The sequence below is a fragment of the Pristis pectinata genome, chromosome 17 (genome assembly GCF_009764475.1).
Source record: "Pristis pectinata isolate sPriPec2 chromosome 17, sPriPec2.1.pri, whole genome shotgun sequence".
Classification (NCBI taxonomy): Eukaryota; Metazoa; Chordata; class Chondrichthyes; order Rhinopristiformes; family Pristidae; genus Pristis; species Pristis pectinata.
Genome location: NC_067421.1, coordinates 7,113,437 through 7,127,081, shown reverse-complemented (window position 1 = coordinate 7,127,081; position 13,645 = coordinate 7,113,437). Strand labels below are relative to the sequence as shown.

At 41.9% G+C, this 13,645-nt stretch overlaps 1 protein-coding gene across 1 annotated transcript in view; it reads left to right on the top strand.

The window, feature by feature from the left end:
• The window catches only part of eif4enif1 (eukaryotic translation initiation factor 4E nuclear import factor 1), a 43,841-nt gene extending 30,527 nt beyond the window's left edge, over nt 1-13,314 (top strand). Inside the window, exons 11-18 of the mRNA XM_052032336.1 lie at nt 1,409-1,580; nt 2,535-2,614; nt 3,975-4,123; nt 4,639-4,726; nt 5,234-5,360; nt 7,158-7,493; nt 9,419-9,601; nt 11,748-13,314. Of these exons, the coding sequence (XP_051888296.1) occupies nt 1,409-1,580; nt 2,535-2,614; nt 3,975-4,123; nt 4,639-4,726; nt 5,234-5,360; nt 7,158-7,493; nt 9,419-9,601; nt 11,748-11,800 (1,188 nt within the window). The 3' untranslated portion in view covers nt 11,801-13,314. The remainder of the gene's footprint in view (nt 1-1,408; nt 1,581-2,534; nt 2,615-3,974; nt 4,124-4,638; nt 4,727-5,233; nt 5,361-7,157; nt 7,494-9,418; nt 9,602-11,747) is intronic.
• The last annotated feature ends 331 nt before the right edge of the window (nt 13,315-13,645 follow it).

Genomic DNA, 13,645 nt, shown 5'->3' with positions numbered 1-13,645 from the left:
TACACTTTAATTATTTCCCCACTTACAAAGGACAGCTGTCCCTTCAGTTGCTTGGGCCCAAATTATAAAATTGCCTTCCTAAATTCCTCTCCTTCCTTTGAACCAAGCACACTTCAAAACAGTTCTCTCTAAGCCACTTCTGATCTAGCCTCTTAGTAACTGATGTTTTCCACATTTTGGGCATCTCCACATTCAGAAGTACTGTATAAATCCCAGTAGCATTGGTTCATGTAGAGTTAACTGTTTTAAGGAAGAACTTATTTCTCTTTGCTGATGTGTTGCTTCAACTTGTGTAACTAATTTCTTGGCTATAACCTGCAGAAGGCAAACATGATTTGATTTCACTAGTGAATTCAACATTTAGCAATAACTTGTATTTAAATTTGAACATTAATGATTTGAATATGTAGGACTGCACATCATTTGAATTTGACAGTTTTGAATATTCCTGTTTTTATTTGTTTCTTGGTGCTTCTGTTTCACTCCATTACTCGTAAATTGTCATTGCACCAGTAACTTTTTTGGATTAATTTTACCATGTGATCCTTTGTAGTTGGTCAGCTTTCTTGTAATTCAATCCTAGATTTGTAAAGGTGGAAAGGCAGTCTCTGACTTGTATTTTCTCCTTGGTTTTGGCAACTGAGGGCAAATGGTAATCTAGCCAGAATATAATTTGAACTGCTGAGTGTTCAAAGTACTTAATGTTTCTTGAGCTTGTGGGGGGGGGGGGGGGGGGGGGGGGGGGGGGGGGGGGGGGGGGGGGGGGGGGGGGGGGGGGGGGGGGGGGGGGGGGGGGGGGGGGGGGGGGGGGGTGGGGGGGTGGGGGGGGGGGGGGGGGGGTGGGGGGGGGGGGGGGGGGGGGTGTGATGATCCACTGATATTAAAATACAAAGTAATATCCATATTGAATCATCCAGAAGAAGAGTTGAGTCTTGATAGTGATAATGGTTGTAATGATATGTGGAAGGGCAGGTTGATTTGTTCATCATGCTTGTTTTTGGAGACTGACTTCAGTGTTCCACACAACCTCCAGTATAATGCATGGCACCACTGATCAACTTGCAAAGTTTTTTCCCTGATGCAGGACTTAAATGAAGCAACAGGCACTGAAATCAATTTAGTATGTGTTGCATAGCTTTAACATCAAATTTTGGAGAGTTTCAACTTTGTCCTGAATGCCAAATTTTTGCTGTACATCTAGCCACTGCATGTATGTTTTGACAGGAGTATTACAATTCTCAACTACCACTGTGGCTGCAAAGAAACCAAATTTTAATTTCAGGATATGACCTCTGGCAAAGTCTGTTCACTTTTGGAAGCTTCAGTACTCTAGTTCTGTGGCCTTTGCTTAATTTTAAATACTTTGTGTGGTGTAACTGCTTGGATCAAATTGTGAATTTTTGTACAGGAAATTCTACCACCCCCTGTAATGGGGCCTCCATCCCCAGATATTCTAGGTGACCTGCTTGGCAGTCAGAATCATCATACACCAGTCCTAAATCAGCAAGGCCATTCGTCCCCCATACCAGCATTCCAGCAGCCATCCCCATCGGAATTCTTCAGAGTCAAGTCTCCGATTGGTGAGCATAAAGTTTGCATCTAGTTAATAATGTTGATGAATCTCAGTACCCATTGTGCTTCAAGACTAAAATGACAATCTGATAGACAAGATGCTTATACACTTCTAAATCTTGGTAGGCTTTATTTAAATTTCACTTATCCACGAGGCATGCAAATTCTCAATGTTTTTATCTCTAAATCTTTTATTGCTCATCAGCTCCCATTCACTACATTAGTTTATTATTGTCACATGTACTGAGGTACAGTGATAAACTATTTTGCATGCCATCCAGACAGATCACTTCATTACAACAGTGCTTTGAGGTAGAACAAGGGAAAACAAGAATGCAGAATAGTGTCAGTTACAGAGAGAGTGCAGGCAGACAAGGTGCAAGGCCATAATGAGGTAGATTGAGGTCGAGAGTCCATCTTATCGTACTAAGGGATCGTTCAGTAGTCTTACAACAGTGGGCTAGAAGCTGTCCTTGAGCCTGTGGTATGTGATCATCAATTCAAAAGGACCCCTCACTTGATTTTTGTTTTCACTTGCTGTTCTAGTGAGTACAGCTAGTATTATTGGCTAGGTATAACCACAAGTTTCAAAACTGGAAGGAGAAATGTAGGCATTTCCCTTGCATGATTTAAGTAGCAAGTACTCCCATAATTGTAAAGATGGGGTGGCTGGAGCCAGTCAGTAAATAAAAGGCTTAATGGGTTAGGTTGCCAGTCAGTGATTTAGCACAAATTTAAAGGGGAGTGAAGATTACTGAAAATGTGTGCTCTGAAAAAGAGCTGTAGGCACATATAGCTCCTCATTTGGAAAGGGATAGTGGGTTTGGTTTGGCTGTCTGAAGACGCCTTGCAACTACAGGAAAAAACTTCAAATTGGGTTCTGTTTAGTTATGGTCAATTTTTGTACAACTGCCATCAAAATGCAAGCCAAGTCAACTCATCCCATTCTACCTTTTTTGTAGGTTATCCCCCAAATTCTACCCATGTTCAAGATCACTACCAAGGACTGCCATTGTCCAAAAACGTCTCTCCTATTCCACAGGTAGGTGTCAGTCACTTGATTTTTTTTTGACAATTTGAAATTCAGACAGATCACTGCTTGTTTTCAGTGGCTCAGAATAAAGCTGGGATATGATAGAAGTTTCAAACTTTTTGTTTCACTTATATATTTTGGTCCTGGAACAATATGAAGTCAGGAGCAGCACACAATCTGCTGGAGGAACTCGGCAGGTCGAGTAGAATCTGGGAGAAAGGGAATTGTTGACGCTTTGGGTCGAAACCCTGCATCAAGACATGGATTTTGCTTTTCAAAAAGAATGCTTTTCAAATTGGCATTAGTAAAAACAAGTTGGGTTTGAACGTAATGTCCCAGGACCTGATGACGACTATCCTGGGCTTTTGAAGGGGGTGGCTATGGAATTCCTAGTATTGCTTCCACTAAGGTAGTAGGATGAAATTTATGAACCTGACCAGTTAGCCTGATGGTTGAAGGGAAGATTGTAGTATCTAAGTGGTAATGGGCACTTGGATCTGCCCAGTCTAATCTTTTTAGAAAAAAATTATAGAAACTAACATCTGGCATTGAGGTAGTAACTGATGGAATAAGTAAGGTGCCAAAGTTATTAAATTGGAGCTCATGATATTGGGATAATGGTGTAGATTGAGGATTGGTAAATGGGTGCAGAACAGTAGGAGCAAATAATTCACTTTTGGCTTAACCCATGATGGGATGACCAAGTTGCCTAAGGCACCAGAGTCAATCCTAGCCATTGTCAAAGGTCGCAATGTGATTTTTTTTTATGGTCCCTATTTGTAGTTGTGTGGGTTTGAGTCCCAACTTCTGGCATACTACTGGGGAGGCATAGTGGTGCAGCTTGTAGAGCTGCTGCCTCAGTTCCAGAGACCTGGGTTCAATCCTGACTTCTGGTCTTTCCCTGTAACTTCGTCTTTATTTGCTGGATGCTCTAGTTTCTTTCCACATTGCACATCTTTGCAAATTAGTGGGCTAATTGTCCACTCTGAATTGGCCTTGGAGTATAGGTGAGTGGTAGAATCGGAAGGAAGTTGATGGGGATGTGGGAAAAATAAAATGAGATCAATATAAAGTTAAGTGCCTGATGGTATGGATTTGGTGTGCTGCAGGGCTGTAATACTGTCAAGTGGACTGCCACAGGGATTGCTTCCATGGTATTGGCTCTCAATTTATGATTGGGATACAGGATAATATATTCGTATTTGCTGATGGGAAGCTGGGAGGAAGTGTGGGTTGAGAAGGGAGACTATATGGGGAAATGGGTTAAGTAGGTGGATAAAGACAAGGCAGAATGTAATGTACCAAAACTGAGGAGGCCATATAAATTGTGGGCCAGTAGCTGCCTCTGATCCTGTCCTTGATCTAATAGGCTGATAGTTCATCCCAAATGGATATGCGACAGGGAGCCATGGAACGTCTTCCCTTTGCGCAAGACCTGCACATGCCTGGTGGGGATGTTTACCAACCTGGATATGGGAAAATACACCATGAACACAGCAGGGATAGCTACAGTGTCAGGTATGGAATTTAGAATGTAAGTTTACTGTAATGAAGTGTAAATTAGTTCAATAAATACAACTTTCTAACTTGGATTGGCAGATCATAGACTAATTTGTGCATGAACTTAAATACTTGCTAATTGGTTTCAGGCAAAGACATTATAAATTTTAAATCTGAGGTATTTACTGTAAATGGTCAGTTTAACCTGAAGACTCCTTTCTGATTTTAATTTGCTAAAGGGATCAATTTTTTTTTTGTCAAAACTTTTTACCTCAAGGAAGTAGTACATAGAAACTTTCAATAACTCTGCAAATTTTCCCCTTCAAATTTAGAGTTTTGGAAGGAGCATTGAAATGGGACTAAGTGGGTAACTTCTGTGATTGAACTTGATTGGGTTTCCTTTTCATACTCCAGTTATATAATCGAGTGATCCACATGGTCTTGTATCTGAAGTACTCTTGACTTGAGTCTGCAGACTACTGTACCAAGTAACAATGCATACTCCATTCTCTAACACCCTCTCCTGGTTTTAGGCAGCAGCGAATTAGGTCGCCTGGACCAGCTAGTCAGCACAGATTGAATGCAGCATCACCATCGCAGGCCTCCTCGTTCACAAACATGGTAAGAATTTATAATTTTTCATCAGAGGACTAGAAGGGATGGAATTGTGCAGATGGGTAAAACAACCAGAAAAATGAGAGAAGTATTGTTCTTTGAAAGAGTCCACAGAATCTGCCAACCTGAGAAAGCAGACAGACCAACATCTCATGTTGGTCAGCACCCTCAGAGCTGCTCTTGTCAAATTTGAGTTAAGGTTCCACACAAACTTTAGCACACAAAATTCATATTTCTGACCTCTATTTTTACTGAATCAGCTATGACAGATGTTCCCATTATTTCCAGCAGTCATTGTCAAATGAGGAGCTGTCGATGCAACATTTAAGACACAAATTTTGCTCCAAGCTAGAGAAACTTGTCTCAAACAAAGACCGCATTACTGTTTTGGGTTGAGACAAAAGGTGGAAGGAAGGTTTGACATTGGAAGCAAATGTAGATGAACACTAAGGCAGACCAAGGCAAAGGTTTCCAGGTTATAATTCTCCCATGTTTGTCTTTCCCCACATGAAGCTTTCTCCATCATTCACTCCTACCTCAGTAATCAGAAAGATGTTTGAAAGCAAGGACAAAGCCAAGGATGGGAAGGAGAGCCATCCAGTGAAGGACTTTGTGGAGGATGGACACGGCCTAATGGAAGGTACTTCAGAGCTTTAAATGTATTTGTCATTACCAATTAATATTTTGTTCATCCTTCTCCCCACCACCCCCAGAAAGCAAATAGAGAGGTGGGAGTTCCAGTTACTGTACTTGCAACTCATCAGACAGTAACAAGTGTCTTCTCTTTGAGACTATTCCTTACACTGGTAAAGTCAGTACATACTAATATTGCTTCACCTCTGTTGGATTAATACCACATTTGGAAAAACATTTTGTATCTGAGCAAAATTGAGGCCTTTGGAGTTGAGGTGAGTGATAGGCTGTTTAAATGAGGAAAGGGGAAGCAGATGAAATATGCTGAGAACTTTTAAGAAGTAGTATAAACCTAAGGTTACAGTACCATAAGGTGCACGAACAGATCTGGTGTTGGGTAGGGTTATGGAGTTGATAGAGGGAGAGGCACACAATGTACAAGTCAGTGAGGTTGAGACTTTTTTGAAAGCAAGTCTTTGGCATCTGACTTTTAAATAAAAGGCAGGGTTCGCAAGGGAGTCTCAAATCTTTTGATTCTTAGTTTGGCTACAGTTGTGATCATCATACTAAGGTGTAAAGTGCTTTAAAGTGCAGAAGGAATTTGCCAAAATTTAAGGATAAATGGACTGCAGAAGTGGGGCATCAGAAATAAAAGCACTGTGGGCAGCATCGGTGGAGAAGGGAAGCATTAACGATTTATGCCAGTCTTTCATTAGTCTGACCTGTGCATTGTTTTTATTCTAAATGTGGGGGACATGGTTATGTGAATAGACTGGAGAACATAGAACAGTACAGCACAGGAACAGGCCTTTTGGCCCACCGTGTCTGCATCGACCATGATGCCGACCTAACTAATCCCATCTGCCTGCACGTGGTCCATATCTATTTGTTCCCTGTCTGTTCATGTGTCTGTCTAAATGCCTCTTAAATGTTGCTATAGTATCTGCTTCTACTACCTTCCCTGGCAGTGCACTCTATAACCTCTAGTATTTGACATTTGTGCCCTGGGAAAAAGACTGTGCCTCATAATTTTGTATACCTCTCGGCTCCGACTCTCCAGAGAAGACGAGGCAAGTTTGGCCATCCTCTCCCTACTGCTAATACTCTTCAACCCAAACAACATCCTGGTGAACCTCTTCTGCACCCCCTCCAAAGCCCCCTGTCCTTCCTATAGCTATGGTAACCAGAATTGTGCACACTACTCCAAATGTGGCCTAACCAAAGTTTATATATAGACAGCTGCAACATGACTTCCTAATTTTAATACTCCATTCCCTGATCAATGAAGGTACATGTGCCTTGTGCTACCTTTACTCCTCTATCCACGTGTGTGGCTGCTTTCAGAGAGCTACTGACTCGCACCCCAAGATTCCTCTGTACATTGTTGCTCCCAAGGGTCTTACCATTTACTGTATACATTCCCCTTGCATTTGACCTCAATATGCACCACCTCACATATGTACGGTGGTTTGTTGAAATTGGTATTGAAAATCTCAAAGGGTATTTACAATAGATAACCTATTTCCATTGGCAGGTGGGACATAGAATGAAGGCAAAAACCAAAAATGATATTGAACTTTTCTGTCCATGTGAACAGTTAAGATCTAGAACATAATGCTATAACGTATCGTGAAAACTACAATTAACACAATGGTCAAGAAGACTGGCATCTGAAAAAGATTGCAGGGTGTTTGATGGGCCTTCCATGCTGTAACTGTTCTGTGACTCAGTAATGTGTGGATATTTCCTTGGGCTTTTTTAACCATAATGTTAAATTCAACTTTTTGCTGCTTCACATTTGCAGGCCACTTGTCACCTGGTTCTCAACAGGAAAATACAAACAGGGGGGCATCTCCAATAGGAGGAACAAGGTCAACCTATCACAGATCTGCATGTACAACTCCTCAGTTAAACCAGATGCGTTTCACCAAAGACCAAGACTATAGACCTAGATCCACAGGAAGGAAAACCCCAACTGGGGCTTCTCCAGTTCCTGGGTCTTCATTTCCTCGACCCATTTGTCCTCTATCCTTCATGTCACACGTACCGCTTGTGCGTCAGTCTCCCCCTCATTTGCCTCCGGGGGTAGTTCAGAGGATGCTGGCACAAGGCATTTCACCACAACAGCTACTTCATGCAGGTGAGTGCAGACCAATTCAATATGTTAATCTTGAATCATGACAATAGAATTGAGTAAATTTTGGGCAGGAGAACATGGAGGTGCTTTGCTTTTTCTGTTCCTCCTAACCAGAGGTGGAGGAACTTGTGTGAAACATTGAGTGCCTCAAACTAGTTTCTACTGGAATCAAATTGGCTCCATACCTACTTAAGATGTGTTTGGAGTAAATGCTTCCTATGAAACTGAATGAGTTGTCAAATTTGACCCAAGTGTAAGTCAGGTGAATGCGTAACTTTTCAAATTTTTCTCATGACTTGAGACCATTCAGCCCATCAAGTATAACTCTCAGACTGTTCTCATTTCATTCTCTCAACTCTACCCTGATTTCCCACTCCCCCCCCCACACCTGAGGCAATTTACAGTGACCAATTAACCTACCAGCACATTTTTTGGGATGTGGGAAGAAACTATAACACCCAAGCAGACAGAAACAGCAGTTTCATTTTGCCCCTCGTAGCTTGGGTGTTCTCTAAGATTGCAAGCATGTCTGTGGTTTGCCTGCAGTCAAAATCTATCACGTATCTCTTTTATCAGATTCTTTAGAAATAGATGATTGTTGATTAGCTACAGGATACAACTGGAATGGACTTTGTACCAATTTCATGTTAAGGTGGTGATTAAAAATGTGTGTACATTACTCAGCTTTTCAACTTGTATCGAAAAGTCAATGGCTTGGTCAAACTCCCTGTGCTGATATTCTTTCTGCCCTGCAAGGTACAGTGCTAGCTCTAAGAATTGTGTAGTATTGATTTTTGTATGCAGTTTTTCATTGCATGTCACAGATATGATGCCAAACTACATAACTGTCAGAATTTTGATAAGGATATGAAGAATCCAAGTTGTGTCCCACAGAACTAGCAATGAGATACAGGCTGAATCATTTGCTGGTCTGAGCTGCTTGGTTAAGATGTTCAAATGGCCAGATACATCTTTTTGTTTTCTAACAATATCATTGTCACACACAAAAGTGGGCCCTTTAGGCACACATCATCCACTGTGACCAAGCACCATTTACACCAATCAACAACATTATCCTGACATTCCCAACAATTACACCCCCCCCCCCCCCCCCCCCAAAATATTCTACCACTTGTATGTACTGGGCCATAAGAAAATGGCTAACTGATCTCAGTCCACCTGTCACCCTGCCTCTTGTTGTGAGATGACTGTCACTCAAGTGTGTGTATTCAATGCCTTTCATGACCTCTGACCAAGTCTTACAGCCACTGAATACTGATTTATTGTGCTGGTGCTTCCAATGGCGCTGCTTGCCCCCCACTACTAATACTGTATGGGGCTGCCAATCCAGATTGTGCTCGAGCTCAAGTTTCAGATGCAAAGCTTAACTGTTACCTCCTGATGTGGAGGGGTGAATGCTGCCACTACACTGAAGCTGACAGCATGACCATCTGAGCACTGATGAGGAAGTGTGTTTCTAATGGGACAAGAGGGGAGGAGGGAACCATTCTAGAATAGAGGAATAAGAAGCAAGGAAGCTGTGTGAGCACAAGGCTGGAGAACATAAAATGTTAATCTTGGGTGGAGGGGAGTTGCTACAATGGTAGCCCTGGGTTCCTGGGGCTCCTTGCTAGTTAGGGATTGGTTTGGCAGCTTCCTTGGTTGAAATGCTTGGAACATCAGAAACTGAAAGTGCATTTTAATTTGCTTATTAATCCAGACAGTGCTTTTTTTTTTAAAGCTGATTAACAGTCTCTTAGCAATTGAGGGCTAACCTCCATGTCAGAATGCTGTTTGTTAGTCTGCCTTTGTTAAGCATTATGAAAAGATGCTGAAGTCTCCAGTAAATTGTGCTGTATGCAAGAATTGCAAACAGCTCAGAAATCTACGATTTGTAAACCAGTTATCTCCCAAATCTTCTGTGGCAGGTATGTTTCAGTCGGGTGTGGATCTATCACATTTGCAGAGCCTCCCTCCAACTCTCCTTGGGCAGACCTTCTACCCTCTTCCAGCAAGTGGACTCCCTCTCCTGAACCCTCGAGCTGCAATCTCTGCAGCACAAATTCAGGCATCTGGAACATCCTTACAGCACCTGGCTATGATAAGACAAGGTAAAAGTTCAATTTTGCACTTCTCTTGAAGTTTCAAATTTGGATTATCATTGGGAAAAATCAATCACATTGATAGAAAACTTCATCTTTCTTCAACTGTTGGAAGTTTGACTTGGCAGGAAAGCTTCTAGATTGTTTGGATTTGATTGTGATGCTGTCCATTTGACCTTCACCCCTCCAAGAAGGAAGGCTGGGAATGGGGTGGTTGCTATTGGCTATGATCCAGAGTCCTAGACCCTTGATCCAGAGATGAGCTTGAATCTCCATGGCAGCTGGGCACTTGAATTCAAGTAATTCATAACATTGAGCTGAAGATGTGGTAACGATGAAACCCATTTCGTTACAACTCCATCTGATGCATGTTTACCATGCTTAACATGTTTAACCTTTGAATCAAAACCCAGCTATGCACTTCACCCAATTGCCTCTGATCTGAGACACTTGATGGAATAAATTTTTAAAAAAAAACACCTTGCCAGTTCTCATTTGATTGCATTGAAGACTCCTGTAGTGCATGTTGAAGATGGGCTATGCTCTGCTCCAGTTGGCAAAGCCATATGCAGCATCAAACGACTCGCAAGCAATGTCAATAGGAGTCAGTAGAATTTAACAGTTACTGACTAATCCAAAAGTAAGAATGTTTTTTATTTGGAGCTAAGGGTACTAGACTGTGAGGTAGTGAATGGCATTGTGCACCATAGTGGCAGCAAACATTAGGGTGGAAAATAAGCTGCTCAGTGTTTTAATAGTTGTGTAGAAGTAAATCTAAAGCATTAGTATTTTTGACAAATGGAGTTGAGGGCAGGTATTTGCAATGGGACCAGACATTGTTTCAGCTGTAGTACTTAAGATTTGAGCTCCAGAACTTGCTGTGCCTCCAGCTATTCCGTAAACATTGTAAGTCCCTCCTGGATTAATGACTTCTACTTCAGCCACCTCTACCCACAGTGTCATAGGCATGACCTTCAGACTCTGCCACTGGTGGTTAGCTGGAAGTGTTATGTGCTTCTGTTTGTTAGTGTATGGACTCTGCTCCTCCATTTCAGTGGTCACACCAGGAATTTCACACTATTTTGCTGGGTCTGTTGGCCACGCAGAGGGTAGCGTGCTGCTGGTTGTGTGACCAGAGACAAAGATGCTGTGTTCATCGGGACAATGGTTTTGGAGAATTTGAGGTGGTGCTGGTAGTACTTTTAGAATATTGAGGTTCTCTGTGCCTCCTAAGCATACAGGGAATAAGCTTTGGCTTTGAGTCTTGATCTTTAACATTTCCTAATTGAAGGCTGAGCTGGTAATTGCATTATTGGAATCCACCAACCAAGTGGAAATTTGCACAGCTATATCCTGTATGAAATGGGCACCTTCATTGGCCAATTGATGGAACATGAAACTATTATCAAGCAGCACTTGCACTCTGACCTGTTTGCTGTTAAGTTTGGGAACAGCAGTCCTGACGAAAACCAGTCTCATCAGCCTTTGTCTGAAATGGACCCAAACTGAATTTGAGTGAGGGTGCTGTTCTGGCATCAAGGCAGCATTTTGAGCATTGGTAACACTGAAGTCAATAGACATTTAGGGGAAAACACTCAAATGGTAGTCATACAAAGGAAGATTTGTTAGGAGTTTGATCATCCAGACCTAGGACATCAATGCAGGAGTTCCTTGGGTAGTGTCAGTGGCCCAACTATCTTCAATTGCTGCTTCAATGTCACTTTATAATGGGTATGCTTGCTTATTGTGCTACTCAATTCCATTTTTCAACTTGGTAAATGCAGTCCATGCCTGCATAAACAAGGCCGAGACAAATTCCCACAATGCCAGCCAAGATTCTAACCTCTCCCTATCCTTTAACATTCAATCCAATTTACTTTTTGAATCCCCACCAACCATACCTGGTGGGCTTGTGGGGGAGACTCCTTAGTTCCTTGTAGCAACAAATGGATCGGTTAATATTGTGTGGCAGCAACAGTAAGTCAGAGCTTGGGTCTTTCTATGGCAAGTGATTCCTCCTGACATCCCACAGCCTTTCCACCAGCTACAAGGTACAAACCAAAAGCGATGAATGAATACTGTCCACTTGCCTGGATGTGTGTAGTTCTAACAAGTTTGAGAGAGATTTTACATCTAATATTTTTCTCTAACTCAGTGCTGCAGTCACCAAACACAAGTGGCCAAGGACCTGGAGCCACCTGCATCTGAACCAGCAGAATTTCTACACTGCAGCCTCTCCATCAGAGAAGTGGATCCCCTGTCAATCTCTCCAAGTGGTTCGGCAGTGATGTCCTTCAACAGCCATTGCCGTCTATGCCCAGCAAAGTGATCAGTGTGGATGAACTTGAACTCCATCAGTAGAAGTGTGGCAATGTAAAAATATGTGAAAAGATGAGACCGTTTAAGAAGGGAGCTGCAGGCATCAAAGTACTAGGGGAATGGTCCTGAAAGTGGATTGTTTTTGTTACCCAGTGTTTCCTGACCCCCTTGACTGGAGAAAAAAAAGCTACTTGGGAGCATGACCACCTGGGGAAGCAACTAAATCCCAACAGTAAGATAGGTGGAGAAAAGTTTGATCAGTTAATCTCTGTGGCAAATGCCTGTCTTGAACACTGGATACTTTTAAGAATCCAGTGAACTCTTAAAGCAGCAAAAAGTGGGTTTTGAGGGGTTTTACAAATGTAGGCCACCGTGAGAATTGTATAGACCTTGTGTACAGAAACTTGTTGTGTAAAATAACACTGCTCACATCTGTACATATGCAGTGGCTGACTGTACATAAAACTGCTGGAAGGATGAATGCAATGACTTGTACACCAGTTTTGCTGAAATTTTGTAATTTTTTTGTGGAATTTTGCAGCATGAATATTTTTAATTTCCAATGCACTACATGGTTCCTGAGCAGGCCTGTGAACATTGACCAGTAGGTAGTAATTAAGCAGGCAACTCTGTACTGGGAATGTTCTGTATATACTAGATTTGATTTGATGCTGGGAGCAGGAAATGGCAGAAAATGCTGTAAACTTTTTTGTTGGAAAAAACTAGGTCAGATTGGATCCAGTTTAGTGCTATTGGGCTGGGAACCAAGTCTTCAGCATGAAGTCATCCCTACTCGTCTAGTTGACCCTGATGTCCACACAGACTGCTTGGGTTGGATTGGGGCAGGGGAGTGGGGGATGCAAGCTTGAATTTGGTAACTTTCATTTTGCAAAGAGATGGCTGAGTGCTTGAGTTGTAAATTTGCTTACCAGTTTGGCATGAAGGCCCTCAGCACCCATACAGACAATGTTGCCTCTAGTGTTCAGGAAGTAGTGTTTTTTTTTTTGTGCCTTTTTTGTTCTGTGGCTTAAAATGCTATCTTCTCTCCTCCCCTCTCCCAAACCAATTTAATGTACTGTCCTCTCACTACACTGTAAAGCTCTGCTTTGCATTAAGTAATGTGACCATGACTGCTGGAATTTGTTGTTTAGGGAAGGGAAAAGCACAAAGGTGACTTTCAAAATGACAATAAAATATGAATTCAATGTTAAGTTTCTTCCAATTAATGCAAATTTTGTTTCTCCAAAAGGCTGTATGCCTTTTTATAATTTAGAATTGCAGGCAGTGTTTGAATACCTGTCCTATGACAAAAACAGGTGAGTTTGTTCTATAGTGCCAAATTCAAATAGATACACATAAACACTTGTGTTGACACAGCTACATGTTTAAACATGCAGAGCAGCCAAATATGCAGAGCAATCTCAGTAATGACAAGATACCTGTGGTTCAAAATTGCCTAGAATGCTGGGAAGGATGCTTCTTCTCTTCAAACAGTGCTGTGTGACTGTTCACATCCACCTGAGGTGGTTGGAGGTATAGACTTACTATGGCACAACACTCCAATATGGCACTAGTGTAGTTTTAAACTCCACATAGGTAACAATCTTCTGCTCTAGTTACTGCTATTTAAGATTTACTGAATGGACTTGTTCCCCTTGAAACTCAGTTGTTTCTAGCTGATTCTAGTGGTGCTTGCACAACAGTGCAGTAATTTGTCAGACCTACATTGGTGAG